General features: G+C 35.3%; 2 protein-coding genes and 1 long non-coding RNA gene across 3 annotated transcripts; 2 read left to right on the plus strand and 1 right to left on the minus strand.

The window, feature by feature from the left end:
- The first annotated feature begins 4,784 nt into the window (after window positions 1-4,784).
- Window positions 4,785-10,425, plus strand: LOC130729550 (MYB-like transcription factor EOBII). Its single transcript, XM_057581335.1, has 3 exons — window positions 4,785-4,923; window positions 5,105-5,234; window positions 9,748-10,425. Exons 1-3 carry the CDS (start codon window positions 4,785-4,787, stop codon window positions 10,106-10,108), a joined length of 630 nt encoding a protein of 209 aa, XP_057437318.1. The 3' UTR covers window positions 10,109-10,425.
- On the minus strand, window positions 5,073-8,651 carry LOC130729551 (uncharacterized). Its single transcript, XR_009016035.1, has 3 exons — window positions 8,520-8,651; window positions 6,834-7,121; window positions 5,073-5,211 (listed from the first exon to the last, which is right to left on the minus strand). It is a non-coding gene; the product is annotated as an uncharacterized LOC130729551 (long non-coding RNA).
- A 5,443-nt stretch (window positions 10,426-15,868) lies between the features above and the next one.
- On the plus strand, window positions 15,869-20,102 carry LOC130729552 (uncharacterized). Its single transcript, XM_057581336.1, has 5 exons — window positions 15,869-16,013; window positions 16,244-18,008; window positions 18,098-19,183; window positions 19,267-19,434; window positions 19,524-20,102. The coding sequence occupies exons 2-5, from the start codon at window positions 16,245-16,247 to the stop codon at window positions 19,782-19,784; spliced, it is 3,279 nt and encodes a 1,092-aa protein (XP_057437319.1). The 5' UTR covers window positions 15,869-16,013; window position 16,244; the 3' UTR covers window positions 19,785-20,102.
- Window positions 20,103-20,921: the final 819 nt, after the last annotated feature.

Here is a 20,921-nt window from a genome sequence, read left to right on the forward strand (position 1 = left end):
ATCCTAAGCCAACAATGATCAAATGGACCTTGCTACTCCATGAGTTTGATTTCGATATTAAGGATGAAATGGAAAATAAAATGGAGTAGTTGACCTGCCATATCCTTAAAGGATGAAATATTGTTGAAACACCCATTACTGAGGATTTTTCCGATGAAAAACTCCTATCGTTAACCTCAATTCTTTGGTATTTGGACTTTGCTAACTTCAAAGAACTAGGTTTGTTGCCACAAGCTCTTAAGTTGGCGAGGTTAGGGCAAGGAGAAAGGAGAAGATAATGTAGGGAGGGCGAACATATTTATTCAAATTTAGCATCAGCCCATCCAACGCTAATATTTTATATATTGTAGAAGTTTCAACCCATCTGATCCGATGCTTGCCACTTATCAGTTAAAACTCGTATTTGGACTTAAGCTGACATGTCACAAATCATGTAGCGTCGCCCTCTCGAGGAATAAGAGTATTCTTAGCTAACACTATGTAGTATCGGATAGGCCGGCGCTACATTTTAAGTAATGTGATCCTTAATTATATTTATGTTTTTATTTATAAGCAATGATTTATTAAGATATAACGCAAAGGGTGCGAGAATGCGATTACAAAAAGGTAGTCATAAAACGAAGAAAATTAAAATTACAACAAACTTAATTATATTTAATGCTTTGACATGTTGCACCGGTTAACGGACGTTCACGAGCAAGAATTAGGGTTAGTGTCAGGGTTGAGACTTACTCTAAACATACATTTCTGGTAGTGCTCAATCATTTTCTTTCTTTACATAGAAATAACTCTTGTCAGCAAACCATTCTCTCACATCTTTTATTTTTCTAAACAACAAAGAATCTCAAAAAATTAATGTCTTTTGGGTTAACTGTGGTTCGGTACTATATTACTTTTATAATAGAGTATATATTGTTTGTTTCGATCCTGCTCTTATGAACTATCATTTGTTCACATCACATCTCTATTATGTAAATCATACCTTATATTGAATAGAAGAGAGAAAAACGAGATATAAAATAATTGGTATGATAGGAAAAGAAAAATATATAAAAAAAATTATGAAAATAAGATCACAGTAATTGTGGATAGCATATAAAGCTAACTCTCCCATGTGCACTTCAGTAGAATAAAATTCAATTATATTTGTCACCTCTTCCAGTTTGCTATGACACGTATATTAGCTACATTAATTCAGTGTACTATTCGTAACTATTGAATCGATGAAGTTTTCTTCTGATATTCTTTGTGTTTGAGGCTTAATTATATCGTTGATAAATATCCTAAGCCAACAACAGCCTCATATGGGATGTGGGATGAGTATTCATTTAAAGGGCTGTAGTTCTATTAAGTGTGATGCGAGTTTTCATTAATGACTTGCCCTCGCATGTGAATTCTAAGATCCAAACAAAGAGGACCCTCCAAAGTATAGATTTCTAGCCACTAATCACATGTTATCTCCTCCTTTAATCTCCCAAAAACTAAAAGTCTTTTGCTTAATTTAAGTCCTTAGCTAACAACTTCTTTTGAGCTTTCCTTATTTAAGAAAGGATAAACAACAAACTTTCCACGTAAAGGAAATACTTTAATGGCCTCTCATGCATTGTTGCTACACTAATGACAACAAATTGGTAGCTGGATGCAACATAAACTTCTTTCGCAAATCCAAGTGAAATCATTTGTCCTCATTTGTTGCTGTCCTATTCTCTATGGCATAATTAAATTGTGTTATGTTATTTTAAAATCATCAATATTATAAAGCTAAGGTTACAACTCTTATATTCATATTTATGCCACACAATTTAATTAGTGGAACAAGAAAAAAACACCAAATAAAGGCAAATACATCCACTTTAGGGAAGGCATATAAGGAAAACACTTCTTAATTAGAATATTCATTCTAATTACCGGTATAATTATATATTGGGTTGTCTAAATTACTAATGAGAAAGTTTGAGTTAAATAACTCATCGTCCAATCACATTGAAGATAAGTGAGTTATAATTTATAAATTTATTTATAAAAAAATCATGTTGGTAAATTGAGTTATGAGTTTAACCCACATAAGTTATTTAGATAACCTCTTTTATATTTCATCGAACATAAATAATAAAGTCTTAAAATAATATTTAATATATATAGGAAATGTTTTCTTTCCCACATAATTTTTTTAGTTAAATATGTTTTCAATTAATTAGTCCCCTAAAATAATAAATTATTCGATAGTCTTTATATCATATATCACAAATATGTTATTGAGGAAGATCACAAAGACACATCAAGGGGAGGTTAAATTGTGTCTATTGAATTAATCTCTCACGATTTCTACTAATAGCTTTGGATGAACACTTCGTCTAGAGAAGTGTAGTGCAGACAATAGAAGTTGTTTAGAGGGTAACAGACAATGTACACACATATTTTATTATGGTTCACCCAAAGTCAGTGAGTTTCGTCCAGTCCTTGATATCCACAAAGCTTTTCACTGACAGGTATCAAGGACTTCTCCTTGAAAGTATTATTAGGACTTCTCCTGACAAGTATTCTTTTACCATGCCTCTTCAAGAACACACAAGTATTCTTTCTCATGCCTCGTTAGGCAAACACAAGTATTTGATTCTCATGCCTCTTCAGGCACTAACAAGTATTCTTAATACTTATCCTTTCATGTATTATTGTACAAGAATCATATTTTGTTTACATGAGGTGCGGTTCATACATACTTAAGAGATGCTTACAGATCTGAAAAAACATTTATCTCCAGTTGTATATGATAGAGCTGATGGATTCAAAGTGCTCTCAATCCTAATCTCTATGACTTGATCAACCAGTAGAGTAGACGTTGAAGCCACATGATCATAGTCACTTTCTACTTTTCTCTCTAAGGCTTAGAACTTGTATCTTTTCTTGTGAGTCTTTTTTTTGTTTTTCTTTTATCACTCTTACTTTTTATAGCAAGGCATAGACAATCTATCTATTTCAATTTATCCTTAGTTTTCTTCTACTCCACTCTTTCTCTTCTCTTGAGGTCTTCAAATACATAGTCTTGCTTAAGTAGAACCTCCGCTTCCAAGAGCTGTATGAATTGACTACATGCTTCTTGTATTGATGAACAATTCCAACATGTGTAAATGCAAGTAGGAAATGTACTTCATGATCATTTGAGTATACTCCCCCTCAACTTGTGCACGGTGTGTCGTCTTTCATTGTTTCAATCTTCTTTCTTTCATCTTCTCTTCTTCACTCTGTTCCACACACAATCTTTTTCATTTTCTCTTGATCTCTATCTTCTTCTCTACCGGTCTCTCTTTTACTATATCATTCACAGATCTCAAGCACACTTAGATCTTTTTTTCTCATCATCATTTCATTTATACTTAGTCTTCATCATATGACTGTTGCAAGGCTTGTAACTATCTAGGTAGTTTGTAGATGGTCTTCTTGTAGATGTTAGAGAGTGGGCAAGAGTCGTTCTTACCAAAAGTACTATAAGAACAATTGTTCTAGCATGTGTCAGATAGATGAAGACTCGGTAGTACAAAGGTAAGCTTTCAACATGTCTTCATTGTCCATGATAGCTGCGAATTGTACTTTTGTTACTTATTTTCAGCCATGAGTGTTCAGAACTTTGTTGACCCTAGAAAGCTTTCGTGACCGGTTGCTAAGTGCCATGCATAACTTTCTCCTTTTGGCAAAAGGCATGCTTCATAGCTTTTTGATGACTTGATAGCTTTGTACTTTTGCTTCTGATTATTGTACTCTTGTCTGACTAGCTAGGCAAGTCACGTGTGAACAAATTTAGCTCTTTATTTCACTTTCTTGAGTGGACGATTTTTCTTTCTTTTTCTTAGTCCATTTTTCATAAGCGTTATGGTCAGATGATTGAGTTCTTGAACATTGTATGTAGCTGGAAGACAATGAAGCTCTAGACGATACAAGCTATGGATACTGTCTTCTTGGACGATATAGGTCAGACTATGCTTGTGTAGACGATACTAGAAGATGAAGTTAATGCTTGATGGATATAACACTTGGTTTTGTGTACTTCAACTGACTTTTCTTTAGGGTTTCATACTCCTTGCTTTGCATTGGCCTTTCTCATTCTTCATGTTAATTTTCAGTAGTAGCTTTGTCGTTTTGTCATCATTAAAACATTTCTTCTCCTTTAGTGATAACTCATTTGAACCTTACAGATATATGATGTGATAAGAAAAGAAGAGAAATATATATAAATAGAAATTAACTAGAAATTAAATTGAAAGAAATTGTAAAAACTATCCTATATTATTATTAGATCAACCGAATCCAATTTTTGACAGCCGCTAAATGTGAAGAGTGAAAAAAGGACGTTAAATACACCAATTTTGTGGTGGTTTGTATGCTCTCAAAATGTTAGAATAGTGTACTTATTTTTTAAGATACTCTATAAATTGTGACGATTTTTGCGGTAAAAAAAAAAATCACAACCGTCGGTGTGAATGAGTCGAAACTCTATTGTTGTATTGCATCGACACCTAGTGCTCAGATTGCATGTGCGCAACTTAAGGGCCAGATATAAGATACTATTCTTGAAACTCTAGTTTACCTGGAGACGCACATAGTCATGCATGCATGATAATATGACACACATAGTTAGGTACGTAAAAACCTCTTTTATCTAGTAGAAAACTTTGATTAGAATTAATAAATTGTCTTAGTGTTCACTCTATTTAAACCCTCCAACCCCATAATTAACATGTCTAGTATCTCTCTTCACCCACTTTTCTTTCTCTCTCTATATAAAAACAATGGACAAGAAACTGTGCAACTCTTCTCAAGATCCGGAAGTGAGAAAGGGGCCATGGACAATGGAAGAAGACTTGATCCTCATCAACTATATAGCAAACCATGGTGAAGGTGTCTGGAACTCCTTGGCTAAAGCTGCTGGTAAAAACAAATAAAAAAAAACAAAAAGTTTATTTCTTATTAAGAATTATTACATGTTACATCATTGAGTGCTCTCTTGTTTTTTTAATTCTTGAAGATCTTCTTCTTTCTTTTCTTTTCTTCATCCTCCTAAAACCCTAGGGGTGTGAGAGAATGATTCATCATCATGATGGTTTCTCAGGTCTTAAACGTACCGGAAAGAGTTGCCGGCTCCGGTGGCTAAACTATCTCCGTCCGGATGTTAGAAGAGGGAATATTACACCGGAGGAACAGCTTCTCATCATGGAACTTCATGCAAAGTGGGGAAACAGGTAAACTGATGAAAACTGATTTAGTTATAAAAAAATGCATGGTGCATGTGTTCTACACAAAGAGATCATTTTGTTTTTTTTACTAAAACAATGATATTTCTACAAAGAAAAGAAAAATTTAAATGTCAACCGTCTCTATAAACGAAAGATATATGAAAGAAGTTCTTTGCTCTCACTTAGTTTGAGAAGGAGAGAATTCTAACCATGAGAAAAGATGCCACACATGGGACTTGTAGACCTTGTGGCAACAAATGTTCCTTGGACTAAATCTATTTATTCCATCCATATGGAAGAGATGGAGTATATTTCTTTAAAGGGTGCATGTTATACACCTCTTGACTCTTGTTTCTGTTGCATTCGACCTATCTCTCTCACTTACCTACTTATAAAATAATGAAGTGGGAATTATAAGTAGTTTTGTTGGAAGTGAGGTCAGATCTAATAGAGGGAAGATCAATACAATAATGATAAATCTCATAAACTCAATGAATTAATTAGTTACTGGACATGAATATTAAACATCCTTAATTTTTACTCCTTTAACATATATTGTTTGCATAGATGCATCTCCTAAATTTCTCAACGAATTAATTTTTATTTTTATTTTGATCAAATTTGTATTTTAATTTTTTACTTTTAAGATCTATTCTCTTGATCTGAAAGTTGGAGGTTGGCTATGAGAGAGATTTAAACTTTTACTATATATTTTTATGAATTATATTGTATGCATTAGAGTTTTTCAGAGCAGTAAAAGTTAGAAACTCCAGAATCGATCTCAAATTTAGTCCTTACACAATTTTCGGAAGGCAAATGAAACTACTAACTAAAAGGAAGAAAGGCATGATGGAAAATATGCCATCCGGAACTGGACCCAATAGAGATATATAAATAGAAGAGATATAAATGAGAGTTGATGAATTGAGTAATAGAAAATAAAATTGGCCAAAAGGAAATGAAAGAGAAAATTAATGTCAATGAATCACAACTCAAACATGATTATAGACAACAATAAAAGATTTATCTTTTATTTTGAAAAAAATGCAGATTTATCTTTCTTAAACAAGAAGTAATATAAAGGGTAAATTGCACTGACCTTCCCTGAGATTTATCATTATTGTACTGATCTCTCCTCTATTATTTAATTAGACATTAATCAACCTTATTTTATTGAGAACATTGCACTCTTGAGGTTTATTATTGCACTGACATCTCTTAAGATTTAAAATATTTTTGTTTGAACAAACAAGATAATCATTTATTAAAAGAAAGTCCGTTACAAAAGGGGAAGAATTACGTTAAAGCCATCACTCAACGCCCCCGTATTATTTAAACTGATATGTAAAAGAGGGAAGATTAATGCATTTTGCAAACTAAATGAGAGGTCGTTAGTGCAATAATGTTAAACCTCAGGAGAGGTGATTGTAGTTTCCCTAAAATAAATTATTAGAAAGGCTGTTTTTTAAATTTACTACTATATATAAATATTATTTTTCGAAAGCAGAAAAATTTACTGATCAAATTTACTAGAATATATAATTATAAAACTATTTTAACTTTATAAATGCTATTTTATAATTGGCTATATATAATTATATATACCTCCAAGGAGCCCTTTGATAGAAAACCGAATAAGTTGTGGACTAGAGGGGATTCCATTTTAGGGTGCAGCAATAGAAGTAGGAATAACCTTAATTATGGCTTTTTAGTTTCAGACGAATGAGAAATTTCAGAGTTTGGGTGAAGTAGACCCAAACCATCCACTTTGGGCTCTTGACAAGGGCAGGTGTCCTTGTAAATCTTTGATAGACTTACATTTGATTATAGCGCATAAACAAACTAGCTAGCTAGTTACATCGATCCAAAGTACCTCAATATCCAATTTTCTTTCTGCAAAACAAGCCAAACCACAAACAAGAAAGTATGGATTAATTGTCTAAGGAAAACCAAAAAAATAGGATACAAAGTAGTTTGTAATTAAAAAGTTTGTTATGAGATATAGAAGTTTATGGATTTGTCTACTGGACCGAGAAAATATGAGTAAAAATTACTTTTTTTTACTAATTAATTTTAGCACATAAAAACTTTATTGTAAATATTACGTATTGCATATTAGTTGTAAAAACATGGTTCATAGAAAGACCATATTTTAAGATGTTCCACCATACCGCCCAAAATTATATTTAGGACTCTACTTATTTTGTTTGTGCATGTACCTGAGCTGAGCTGAGACAACCCACGAAAGACAAATGAAATTTTTAATTCAAACTGATCTCACAATTATCACATTTTTTAATTATAAAATAACTATATTTTAAGACTAATAGGTCAAGAAAGTAAATTAAATATAGTTCACATTTTCTAGATGGAAATAGGTTGGGTCAAGGTCAACTTCCAAACACTTCTTTTTTGAAAAGAACTTCCAAACACTTGAGTTTCATTTACCTGAGTTTTTAACATGGTGTAAGTTATATAATTTTCAAGCTACTTCTTTTCACTAAGGTATCCTGTAGTTAAGAGGGTATAGACTAATTCTCTCAAGATTTTAAGATCACATTCAATGAGTAGACATCTTCTAACTAATCATTCTCTTAACACACTATTCAAATATAAAACTATCAACTAGATTATATATATATATATATATATATATATATATATATATATATATATAGCCAAGAAAAATAACATTAACTAGAAGCACAAGGGGAGGATTAAGTCAGCATGTTAGGCCGAAAACACTTTCCAAATGGTATATGTAAGAACTTTTTAGTTTTTTGGTGCATTTATAGCAAGTTAGAAACGCCCACACCATGATGATGCTAACTTTCTCGTAGGGTTTTTTTTTTTTTTTTGAATTCACAAGACTCATACCTAAAATCTTACTTAAAGAGAATCAGATATGTATCATATAAACCAACCATGCACCTGTTGCTAGACTTTTTAATTAAACAAGCTTTTAGAAAAACTTTAATCTTATTTATTTTTATTTAAGTCCAACACGTCAGTAAGATATGAGCTACCTCTATAAGCCCAATTGAGGCCCGTTCTAGCGGTCTGACCTATTTCTACTCAGAGACTTTCCTTTGTTTGTTAAAAGCATATATAGAAATTAAAATGCAAGAAGGAAATGGACATAAAATTTTGCTACAAAATATGAAATGGGATAGCCGAAATGGAAGTGTATTTTATGTAGACGACAAAAATGAAAAGGAATACATGGATGGAAAGAGAGTGAGAGAGAGAGAGAGAGAGAGAGCATAGGAAATATTTGAAGGGAAACCATACTCTGCCTGCGTGAGGCATGCTTTGAGAAATCTGATTTTTTCTCATCTTGGAGACTGGAGAGCCTGCGCTGCTAAGCAAAGGCATATCTCCATAATATACCAATGGAAATTCAGCATCTTACGTACCTCAACAATGCTGGTTTTTATAAGTGAGTTCAATATAACTTCACATTGAATCTCAGCCGTCAAACATGATCTCTATAGGCGGTTTTAATATTTAAATTTCAGATTCATGCTTCGTTTTCCAAGAAACTACAATAATACCAATCGCTAGTTGGTTCTTGTCCATGTCTGAGATTCCCTTTTGATAAGTTGTGGAGTTCAAGTCTTGTGAATGGTCGAAACTAGAGTTAGTCTATTCTTCAATTCAGGTCTTGAGAATGGAAAAAGTTGACGAGTAGAGCTAGATTTATTGTGATATGAACGCCCTCACTTGAGCTAATCCTATTATGATATGGATTTTACCGACTCGAACATAATAGCTTGTTGTGGATGACACTTGTGGTGGAAAAGTAAAAGTAAAAGTAATACTACACCTATGTTTTACCTCACTTTCTCTCATGCACACGTGTGTACACTCTTTCCACCAAAATTTCATTAACAGAGTGTTTTCTGCATATATATTATGGTTAAGAGGACTTCAAATCTAGTTATGCTGACTCTTTTTTTTTTCCTTTCTCATATCAGTAGTCTGCTCTAATTATCATAAACAGAACTAAAACTTGTTTATTTTGTTTGATCATACCCCATTTATTCCTTGTTTTTTAAAGTTTAGGTTTAAAAGTTCTATAAGTTTACCTTGAGGCTCCTATTCTACTTGCACTCTAGAGAGAAAGAAAAGAAAAAAAGAGAAATTAGAGATATGATAGATGATACATGATGAGAAAAGAAAAGAGAGATAGGAAGAAAAAGTGAGTGAAAATGAGATGGAAGAGAAAGATGAGTGTGAATGAATCAAAACGCTTAAAAGTTTCTTTACAGCTAAACAAAACCAGCACAATACCATTCAGTTATCTGTCATTGTTGTCTTTTTACAAATTATTCATCAACAAAGTCCACTTTCTCTTCCATATCCCAATTCCATCATTTTTACTTGACATCTCAAATTTCTTTTCTGATCACATCACTCGTCATATCTTTTGTTTTGGTTCTCACTCTGGGTGGGAGTGAAAATGGGAAGGATGATGTCGACACAATGTTAGTGATTATTTATTCACCAATGCACACAGGTGGTCCAAAATTGCAAAGCACCTACCTGGAAGAACAGACAATGAGATAAAGAACTTCTGGAGGACTAGGATCCAGAAGCAAATGAAGCAATCTGAGAATTTATTCCAGCAACAACAGGGTTCTTCTGATCAAATAAATGATCCTCAAGCAAGCACTAGCCAACTTTCCACAATCTCTGAGCCTATGGAGCCCTATTCTTCATCCTCTTACCAACAACTATTGGAGCCATTTTCAGCTCCTCAGTTCCCCACCACAATCCCTGATAATCAGAATCAGACCAGTACTAGTAGTACTAATGACAACAACAACTATTGGAGCATGGAGGATTTCTGGTCAATGCAATTACTTAATGGTGATTAAATATATAAAAATAATATAATCTATATAATTAACCTAAGTGGTTAAGTTCCATGAAGCTGGAGTACTGTCTCTTGCGGAATTAAAAAAAAACATTATTAGGCTTGTCTATATAAGTAGTAGTTTGATGTTTGGTGACTTGCGTGCCATTAAGAGCTAAATGAGTTATGTGCTGTAATATATGAGCTTAATCGAACTTTATCTGCATGTGCTTGCATGTGGAGTGTACTAAGAGATATGATTGAGAACCACAAACCTGGAACTTAATATGTATTCCCTGTGGCAGGCTTGATTATTTATTAGATTGTTTTTTTATTTTATTTGTCAATATTTGGTAAGTTGTCTTTGTACCAAGCTCAAGGTAACTTCAAATCAAAATACTTTTCTTCTTTGTTAGGAATAGTTCCTAGCTACAAGAATGACATATCAGTAAGCCTTTTCTCTTTTATTATATTGGCTCATTTTATGAGGTGCTATTATTTTAGCACTTATGATAGACACTCAAACAGTAGACGCCTACACCCGATTTTATTGTTTACTTTTCTTCTTATACTATATCATCTCATATCTCATCTATTACTTTTATCTCTTATATTTCTTTCTCACTATGTCTCATCTATTTCTTTTAATATATCAGACATTTTTCTATTGGATAATAGACATCATTTTGTATAGATTGAGATCTCTGTTGCTTGATATTTTCTCATTTTCATCACTGATTTTTGGTTTATGATTAAACTTTTAACACATTCATTCATTTCCACCATATTTTTCTTTATATCTCCTTTTCTATTCATATTTCTGTGAATTTGGCATGTGTGTAATTTTTTACTTTAACTTTAGAATATAATATCTCCATGTAGTTTTCCCCTGTAGATTTCAAACGAATGGGTAAGATCTGTTTGGGATAGTCAGATAGATAGTAGCATCAAACTGGCAACTGACATAAACGGAATGACAACCAGTCCAGTATGGTCATGAGCTTGTTTTTACATTTGGGAAAAAGAAAGAACCCCTATACATTTGCCTAACTAAACCTACACGAAACCGACACGTTGCACTCATAGCCATGTTTGCTATCAAGATTCACCCTCTTTTTTCAGAGTTATGATTCATTCACATTCTCGTTTTATTTTTGCTTCATTTTCTAACTATCTCTCTTCTCTTTCAATAATATCATCAATCAGACTCTTACTTCCCTCTCTATTCTTCATATCTCTCTTTTCAACACCTCATTCACACTCGAAAGGGAGTGTGAATGAAACTTTATCCCTTTTTTCCTCATTGCCCACAGTGGTGCACAGCCATGCAACATTATTAAAACCGACGAGAACCTAACTCTTGTCCATGGATATAGTGAAAGTCATCACATGCCCCTCATAAATTCACCACCTTAGTCATTAAGATGGACCAGAAAACATATCCAATTACTATTATCTGTACATAGTAAATTTTCTTAGCTAGCTAGTTCCTTCTATATATCATTGAATGTATATATATGACAGAAAGATCATTAAGTATACACTTGAAATCTGATAACATATATCCCCAAAAGATTAGTGTTTTCTGTGCAAGAAGGAAGAATACTGAGTCACACCCCTATATCTTTATAATAATAATACATGAGATGAGATAGATATTATTATAACATAAGCTGTTCCATTATGTTACGTTCTGTTTTATTATGTTCTATTGCGTTCGGTTATGTTACCAAAGCTTCCTGATGTTGTGTTCTAAGTTGGGAGGGAAAGAGTTTGTCCTATGCGAAGAGCGAGTTAGGCGAAGTGACAAGAATAGAGAGTAGTAGAGGGCATTGATAGTATTGATGATGGTGTACCAAACTTTCAACTTTAGTTTTCCAACACTTAATCGGACAAAGGGGCTGAGAAGCTGAGTGAAGATACTCGTCCTCTGCTCATCATGCCATGTCTTTTAAAGGAAACATAAAGGACGATTTTTCATCACTTTGATCCTTTTGTGATCTGAAAAAGAAATCACAGTTTCTCTGAGCCGCTCATTCTATTCTGTCACATGTTTTTTGTGTGGGAATTCAATCCAACACGTGATGTGATAAGGATAATTGTTCACGTGGTGGGTCGGCTACGTACTTGAGGTAAAGAAAACATGATGAAATTCTACATAGGAGGAGGAGTGAGCCATGTACATATGCTAGCTTTAACAGAATCCTCATCAGTACGTTACTTAACACTTCAACCTGCTTTCTTTACAATGACGTGAACATATACATATTTGAATTTGAACTAATATACACCTTAACAAAAGAAAAACAGAGAAGATAAAGCTCTGTAATCTGATATATATCTTTAATTTCATATGGTTTGATTGGATGTATATATTTCTATGAGACTGAGAGTACTTGTAACTTGTAAGGTTTTCTCTCTAAACATGTTCTGCTGTTGGCATTTGATAAAAAGGATAGCTATTAGCTAGCTAGGCAGATGGAAAAAGGTGACGCTTAGTTATGTTAGTAAAAATAGAGAGAAGAAGTGATATTAGAGGGAGGAGGTTTTAGATAAACTTAAAGGCATGACTTACTAATATGTGAACCTAAAAGTTTGGATATGAATAAGAGTATAAATTGAAGGCTTTTTATAATGTTCACTAGTAAGAAAGTAATGCATGGAAACTTGGAAACGGTAGCTGATTGTGATTTGTTGAGTTTCTTTTGTCATAGAAGAACTTGTAACTTTAACAAAAGTTTATAATGAGATAAGTTTCAATTTGGTGTTGTGGTGTGGAAATTTGTTTTTTTTTCCATAAGGTATTGACCGGATGATTGATCCCATCTTCGCGTTGCGGGTGTATGCTTGTATAAAATGTACATGAGATCAAGAAATGTGGTGTATTTATATGGGTTAGATCAAACTTGTAACTTCATGGTTAAGGAACAACCATCATATGAGGTCTTCTGACATATCACATAGAATTTTCTATTTATTTAATACTCGAAAATATGTTATAAATAAAATGAAAACATACACACTTTTTTCATATAGATTTTTACCTAATTTCGCGGGCGTTAAAAACTGTCACAAAGTGGTATGAGAAGGTGCTTCACTTGGTTCAAGTCAAATGGTCAGGCACTAAGCCATTTGGATATAGCCCATATGTTTAAGAGAAGTGGCTTAGTTTCTGAAAAAATTGTGCTCTCCAAGCTCTGAAGAGAGACATTTATGATCATTGTCCACTCTTGTGGAGATGCTCAATGCAGAGTTGAGGGCCAAAGCCATTTAGTTTGTGGAAGGGTGTGGTCCGAACTCCATTGCCAATGGTGGGGTGCCTTTGTGCTCAAGGAAAATCTAAAGGCATTAAAGGCAAAACTAAAACTATGGAATGAGGAGTCTTTGGAAATCTTAACACCAAGAAGGAGGAAATAGGTCGAAAACTAAATGAGTCGGACCTAAAGGCAGCAAGATAGGGACTAAGCAAAGTAGAAGTTAGGTAGAGAAGCGAACTTCGTTATGAATTCTGGAAGATATTAAGGATGAATGAGTCCCTTATGTACCAAAAATCCAAATCTAAATGACTCAAAGAAGGGGACTTAAACATAGCGATTCATTGATTAATTGGTTGAGGAGGGTGAATTCTCAATCAGAGATTTATATTAATGGCGAATTGGTTGAAGATCCATTAATTATTGTAAAGCAATGTGTGAAGTAGTTATTTGAAAAACAGTTTGAGGTTGATGATAGGTCTACTCCAAAATTGGACGGTATCCTTTTAGGCAGTTCCCCCAGGAAGACAATGATTTGTTAATTTTTTATTTTAGCTCGGAGCATATTAAGGAGATAGTTTGGGAGATGGTGGAGATAAAAGTGCGAGGCATGATGGTTTTAATGTAAAATTCTTCACATGCATCCTTTTGTCATTTGATGAAGGATGATGTTAAAAGATGTGTTGGACGAATTTCACTTGAATGGATTGAATGGGAGTAACGCTTCATTCATTGCATTGATTCTGAAGGTGAATTCTCTTCAAAGTCTCAATGACTTCATGCCTATTTATTTAGTTGGTTTCTTTTAAAAAATTGTTGCAAGAAGAGATAGTTAGTAATATCGAAAGTTATTGGAGATAAAAATTGTTTGCTTTCTTTGGTGGGAGAAATATGCTTGATAGTAATGTTATAGCCAATGAGATAAAGCAAGGTGTAAAAAAGTTCAAATGTTATTATTTAAGTGAAAAAGCATGCAATTGCGTGAGATTGGATTTTCTCATATACATGCATCGTAGGATGAACATCTGCAACAGATTGATGAGATGGATCAGAGGATGTATGAATCATATTTGGTATCCGTGTTGGTAAATGAGAGCCCATGTGAGGAATTTAAGACGAGGAGGGGCCTCCGCCAAGGTGACCCAAGGCCTCATTCTTGTTCTTAATGCTTGCTGAAGAGCTTAACGGATTATTAAAGCAAGCGGTGGAATTAAAGAAATCCTTTGAATTTAGATTAGGAGTGGAGATGGCAGTGTTGCAATTTGCTGATGATACCATCTTTATTCACGATGCTTCTCTATAGAATAATGTTGTGGTCAAGTGCATTCTTAGATGTTTCCAGAACAACATTAGATTGTTGATTGGTTAAAATTGATGACATGTAAGCACGGTACATTAATATGATACATTGCAATTAATTTTCTTAGGGATCTAAAACAAATATTTTTTTCATAGAATTTGATTCCTGTTTAAAAGTCAGAGACTATATAAAAACATATTTAACCCGCCTAAACTTTTTTTGTACAAGAGTGAGAAAATAATAACAAAAAGTTAACTCTCAGAATCAACACCCTTACATAATCAGCAAACAACAAGGAAGACATGCTAGAAGCAGGCTTTTAGAAGACACACAAACCACCCTCAGATGAAGAACCTAACTTCCTAAGGAAATCTGCAGAAGCTTTCCCTCCCACAAAGTATGTTGAAGGACAACATTACAAGACCTCTGCTATAAAGTTATAATCGAACTAACAACAATAAGATACACATGTAGTGATTTGCCTATTATTCCGAATGAGATTCAGAGCCATAGCTAAATAAGATAAAGTTTAAATATTGTGGTAGCCTAAATCCCAACAAAGACTTTGAAAAAATAGCCCACAATTCAATGTGCAACACATAAGAAATCCCAAAGAAAGCTTTTTTTTTTAAGTTCCAAAGATGAAAACCCACCATCCAATGATTATAATTTCACATAGACGATTATTATTTTTTTACATAAGTAATAAAATTGCACCCATTAGAAATCAATCTCTGGATCTTCCCTATCTAATTCATATGTCCCCCAACTCCTATCACTTGAGCTATCCTACGAGAACCACATAGAGGATTATAATTTCACATATAAAGTAAAAAAAACAATAATTATAAAAATGACCGCTCGTTATTTTCTAACCGATAGACTAAAATTAAACTTGCTTAAAAAAAAGGGTTAACTGTTATATTAGTCCCTGTCTTTGTCTCGCCGTCTGAGGTAGGTCCCTCCCCGGAAAAAAATTTGTCTGAAGTCCTCTTGTTTGAAAAGTGGTTGGAGCAGGCCCTCGCCGGAGGGCGGAGCTCCGGCGAGTGCATGTGTGGCTTGGTGACTAGGATTAATGAACCCACGTGGCATTAAAAAATAAATAAAAAATAAAAATCAAATTACAACTCAGAATTTTAAACCTAATTAACCTATTTCTAATTAACCCTAACTTAATTAACCAAAAACTAATTTCCCCCCCCCCAAACTTAACCCAATTCACACCAAATCAACCCTACCCCCAAATCAACCCAATCCCAATCTGAAGTAGCAGGGTTCTTCCCCTACCATCGTCTACCATCGAATTCTCCGTCATCGTTCGTGTTCTCGCCGGTTCTCTTGCTCAGGCTCGCCGCTCATTGTGCTTCTTCAAAGTAAGTGCCGTTCTTCCTCTCCTCTTCAATAATGACATGTGGTTTTGGGTTTGGGGTTTTTGGTTCGTTGTTTTGGGTTTATGGTTTTCCTGGGTTCTTCGATAATGGCATATGGTCCTATATTAGCATGCTTAGGGTTTTCGTCTACAATGACTTAGGGTGCAGGGATGGGTATGAGGGTTGCTATATTAGCATGCTTCACTGTGGTTGATAAATTTGTGATTTCTCAGGATGGTTTTTACACTGGTTGTGCGACATGGTGGTTGGTTTGGAAGTAGTCCTTACTGGCATTACTTCGGTGGTGCCAAAAGTGAGTTCCATGATCTTGATGAGTCTAAATGGTCCTACTCTAAGACTGTGGAATTTGTCAAAGGTCTTGGCTACAAAGAGTTTGATTTACTGTGGCTTCCTGATGAGGATGTTGACTGGCATGTTTTCAGGAATTACACAACAGATATGGATGCCAAGGAATTTGCTAAATATGCAGTTGGAAATGACCATGAAGGTGTTATATTTGTGGACAATCTATCCAAAGACCCTCCCACTCTACCTACTACATTAAAGGAAAAGAAGAAAGATGCCAACAAGAATGTTAAGGTACAAAAACTAAGGGTGAGAAAGTCAGGTAGGTTGCAAGCAATGGTGAGACAAGGAACAAATAAGGGACCTCCTGAAGTTGTAGAGTTATCTGATGATGAGCAATTTCCTAATGAAGTTGCAATGCTACAAAATGAAACTGTTCTCCCTGAACCTGTTCTCCTTGAAGCTGTGATTCCTGAACCCGTTATCCCTAATGTTGTGGACCCTGAAGTTGCAGTTCCTGAAGTAGTAGATGGGGTAGATGGTGATAAAGCTGGTGAGGATAACCAGGAAGAAGAAAATGATGATTCTGATGTTTCTGAAGTTGATAGGGTCGATGATAGTGAAGAAGAAAGGGATTTAGCAAAAGGGGAGGAAGTTACAAACCCAGGATTTGCTCAGGCTGAGTCCCTATTGAATGAGCACATTACTCAAATGCTTCAACAAACTGCAGCAGATAATGATGATGGGGAAAAGAGAGATGAGACAGATTTATGTGGAGGCTATGAGAGTGAGGACCTTGAAAGTGTCCCCACTGATAGTGAGCAGGAAGGGATTCCTAGGAGAAGGTTTGAAAGATTCAATGAGGATGACATGGGCCCAGATTTCAAATTCACATTGGGTATGGAGTTTATATCACTTACACAGTTCAAGGAAGCCCTCACTGACTACTGTATGAAAAATAACAGGGAATATAAATTCAAGAAGAATGACAGTAAGAGATGCAGGGTTGTATGCTTGAGTGATGGCTGTCCATTTGTGATCTTATGTAGCAAAGTTGGAAACAAACAGACTTATAGAATCAAAACTCTTAAGGGAGAGCACACATGTGCAAGGGTTTTTGATAATAAGTCTGCCAATGTTAGATGGGTGAAGAAAAATTTGTTGAACAAAATCAGGACTGTAAACAAAATTAGCACCAATGAGATTGTTGATGATTTCAGGGTAAATCTGGGAATTGGAATTACCAGATACAGAGCTTGGAAAGGTAAGAAGTTGGCAACTGAGGAGGTTGATGGAGCTGCTGAAATGCAATATACTTTGCTTTGGAGATTCAGCAATGAGTTGAGAAGGAGGGATGCAGGTAACACATGCAAAATCAACTTTGTGACACCAAGAGCTAGCTTGCATCCTAGGTTCCTCAGATTTTATATGTGCTTAGAAGGGTGTAAGAGAGGGTTTCTGGGGGGATGTAGGCCATTTATTGGCTTGGATGGATGTCATCTGAAAACAAAACATGGAGGGATCCTTTTGTCAGCTGTAGCTCGTGATCCAAATGAGGAATACTTCCCCCTTGCCTTTGCTGTGGTTGAATCAGAGAACAAGGACAGTTGGAGGTGGTTTATGGAGCTGTTGATGGATGACATTGACCCTACAAGGTCAAGTAGATGGTGCTTTATCTCAGACCAACAAAAGGTAAATATATATATATTCTTTCACTTACAAATATTACAATGTCATGGTGATAATCTAATTGTCTGGCTTGTGTTATGTTATCATCACAGGGTTTGATGGAAGTCTTCAAAGAAGAGTTGCTCCAAGGTTGTGATCATAGGCTGTGTGTGAGACACCTGTATGCAAATTTGAAGACAAAGTTTGGTGGTGGAGTTCTTTTAAGGAACCTGATGATGGCAGCCGCAAAAGCTACATATGAAGAAGAATGGAGGGAGAAAATGCAGCTCATTAAGGAAAAGAATCTGCTTGCCTTTGAATGGTTGATGGAGAAACCAACATCTTCTTGGTGCAGGCATGCATTTAGCATTTGGCCCAAGTGTGATGTCATCATGAACAACCTCTCGGAGTCCTTCAATGCTGCAATTATTTTGGCCAGAGACAAACCTATTCTCACTATGATGGAGTGGATTAGGACCTATGTCATGGGGAGGTTTCCAAAGATGATGGAGAAGCTTAACAACTGGACAGGTCTGATTATGCCAAAGCCACTTAAAAGAATAGGATTTGAGGTGGGAAAGAGCAAGAACTGGATTCCTAGGCAAGTGGGAAATGAGAAGTTTGAAGTTCGTCATGCTCACACTTTGCAGAGGCATGTTGTAAGCTTGAGGGACAGGAAATGCAGCTGCAAATTCTGGGAGATCAATGGCTTTCCTTGCAGGCATGCAGTGTGTGGAATTAACTTCAAGGGTTATGATCCAAAGAGCTATGTTGATGATTGTTACAAAAGAGGTGCTTTCAGGGCTACTTATGAACATGAAATCACTCCACTTCCTGGCCCTGACCAGTGGATTGTGACACCAAATGACCCTGAGTGCATTCTGCCACCACTGTTTAAGAGAGGTGCAGGGAGGCCCAAAAAATTGAGAAGGAGAGACCCATATGATGACCCTAATCCAAACAAGTTGAAGAGAGGAGGTGCTTTTGTGAGGTGTAGCAGGTGCAACCAGTATGGACACAATAAGAAAGGCTGCAAAAACCCAATTGAAGAAGAGATAGAGATAGATGCAGCAGAGTTTGATGCCCAGATGGATGCAGTACTGGAGAAATTGTTGGAGACTGAATCACAACAGGCCACTGCAGCTCCAGCTCCAGGTGATGAAACACACCAACCAACAACTGGTCAGAATAAGAAAGAGGTATTAACACTAAACTCTACTAAATTTTGTTTGTTCATAATTTTGTATTTCTTGAATGTAATGCAACTTGTGTATTGAAACAGAAAAAAGGTAATAAGAGGTGCAGTGTGTGCAAGCAATATGGTCACTATAAGACAAGTTGTAAGAAATACCCAAAGAAAACCCCCAATGAACCAATTTCTCTACCTGGGATTGTGATAAGGGAACCAACTTCTGCTACTGTCCAAGTCCCTCACAATAATGGAAAACAGGTATTTCCTAAACCCATAATCAACCAATAAGCTTTAATTTCACTTTGTGAACACAAATTATAGCAAACTTTTCCTTATGATTTTTTCAGAAAGAAAAGGTACCTGAAATTCCTAGATCTTTTGATGATGGCTGCATTAAAAGCAAATATATAGCTGCACTAATTCATGACAATGGAGGGGCGACTACTTCATGTTCTATGGTTGAAAATCCTGAACCTGGCAGCTCAGATCCAGCAGGTTCTGTAGCAGATGCAGGACATCAAATGGAAATAATAGAAGAAGAAGGTGGAGGAAATGTTCCAACACAGTGCAGTGTTGTGATGGACAACACCCTTGGAGGTTCAACTTGACTGTGATTTGGATGAGGGACAACTTTAATGGAGTGGGAATCTTTTTTTGTCAAAAGCAGCAGATGCACCACATGGCCACTAGGGTCAATTTTTTTGTAATATTTAGGGAGTGGGGATTTGTGGACCACAAAACTATAGCCACTTGCTTTTGTTAGTTATTAAAACAGGCTTTTATGTTGTTTATGTTGTTTTGTTTGCTGTGACTATATGGTCCAAACAACAAGTTCATGTTTAAGTCCTCCTTATGTATTGATGTTGCACTTCAAATTCAAGGTTAAAGTCCTTCTCTTGTTTCTGTTTAAAGTTTTGCATCTTTACTTACATGTTTGACTTCATGTTTAAGTCCTTATACTATCATTTTTCTTTCAATGTTAACTGTGTATGGTAAAGGAAGTAGGAATGAGACATAAATGAAAGACAACAACTTTTCTTTCATTTCATTAAGTTGAATTCATGCTACACAACAAGTATTTCATCCCACAAACAACCACATACATCCCCTAGAACAAACAACCAAATTCATTCCCTAACACAAACCAACCACCCTAAAACAGAATTAACTTGAAACCCTTGAAACCCTTCAACCCTTCAAACTCTTGCCATACAAAAACACCAGAACTGTGACTATCCAAGAAATCAGAGCAATCAACCGTGCAACATTCTTGTGAAATGTCTCAATTTCAACCTTCTTCTTTAACTTCTTCATCTTCTTCTTCAAATCAGGTCCAGGAAGCACAGAGTTAGATGAATTGTTAATCTCAGAAATGTCAGTATCAGCCTCTACATGCCTGGGTTGTCTTTCATCAACAGGATCATCAATCCAAAAAAAGAAATTACATGTGCCTGGTAACTGAAAGTGTAGAAAAATTGAAGGGTTATCCAAAATTGAAATCCAAATAGAACGGTTACCCAAGATTGAAATCAAAGTATACAACACTTACATGCCAATTTCTGCATCTCAAAAACCTCCTTTCTGAGTTCACTCGAGTACCAGCAGTGTAAATAATGAGAGGAAGACCACAAGGACAGTTAGCCCTTGCACCTGCAGATCGTGGCCTCTGCCTGGAACGAGAAGAGGAAGCAGTGGAACCCTTGAAACCAGAAGAACTATCCATGTAAGATCCAGAAGAAGTCGCA

The sequence above is a fragment of the Lotus japonicus genome, chromosome 1, assembly GCF_012489685.1.
Source record: "Lotus japonicus ecotype B-129 chromosome 1, LjGifu_v1.2".
Classification (NCBI taxonomy): Eukaryota; Viridiplantae; Streptophyta; class Magnoliopsida; order Fabales; family Fabaceae; genus Lotus; species Lotus japonicus.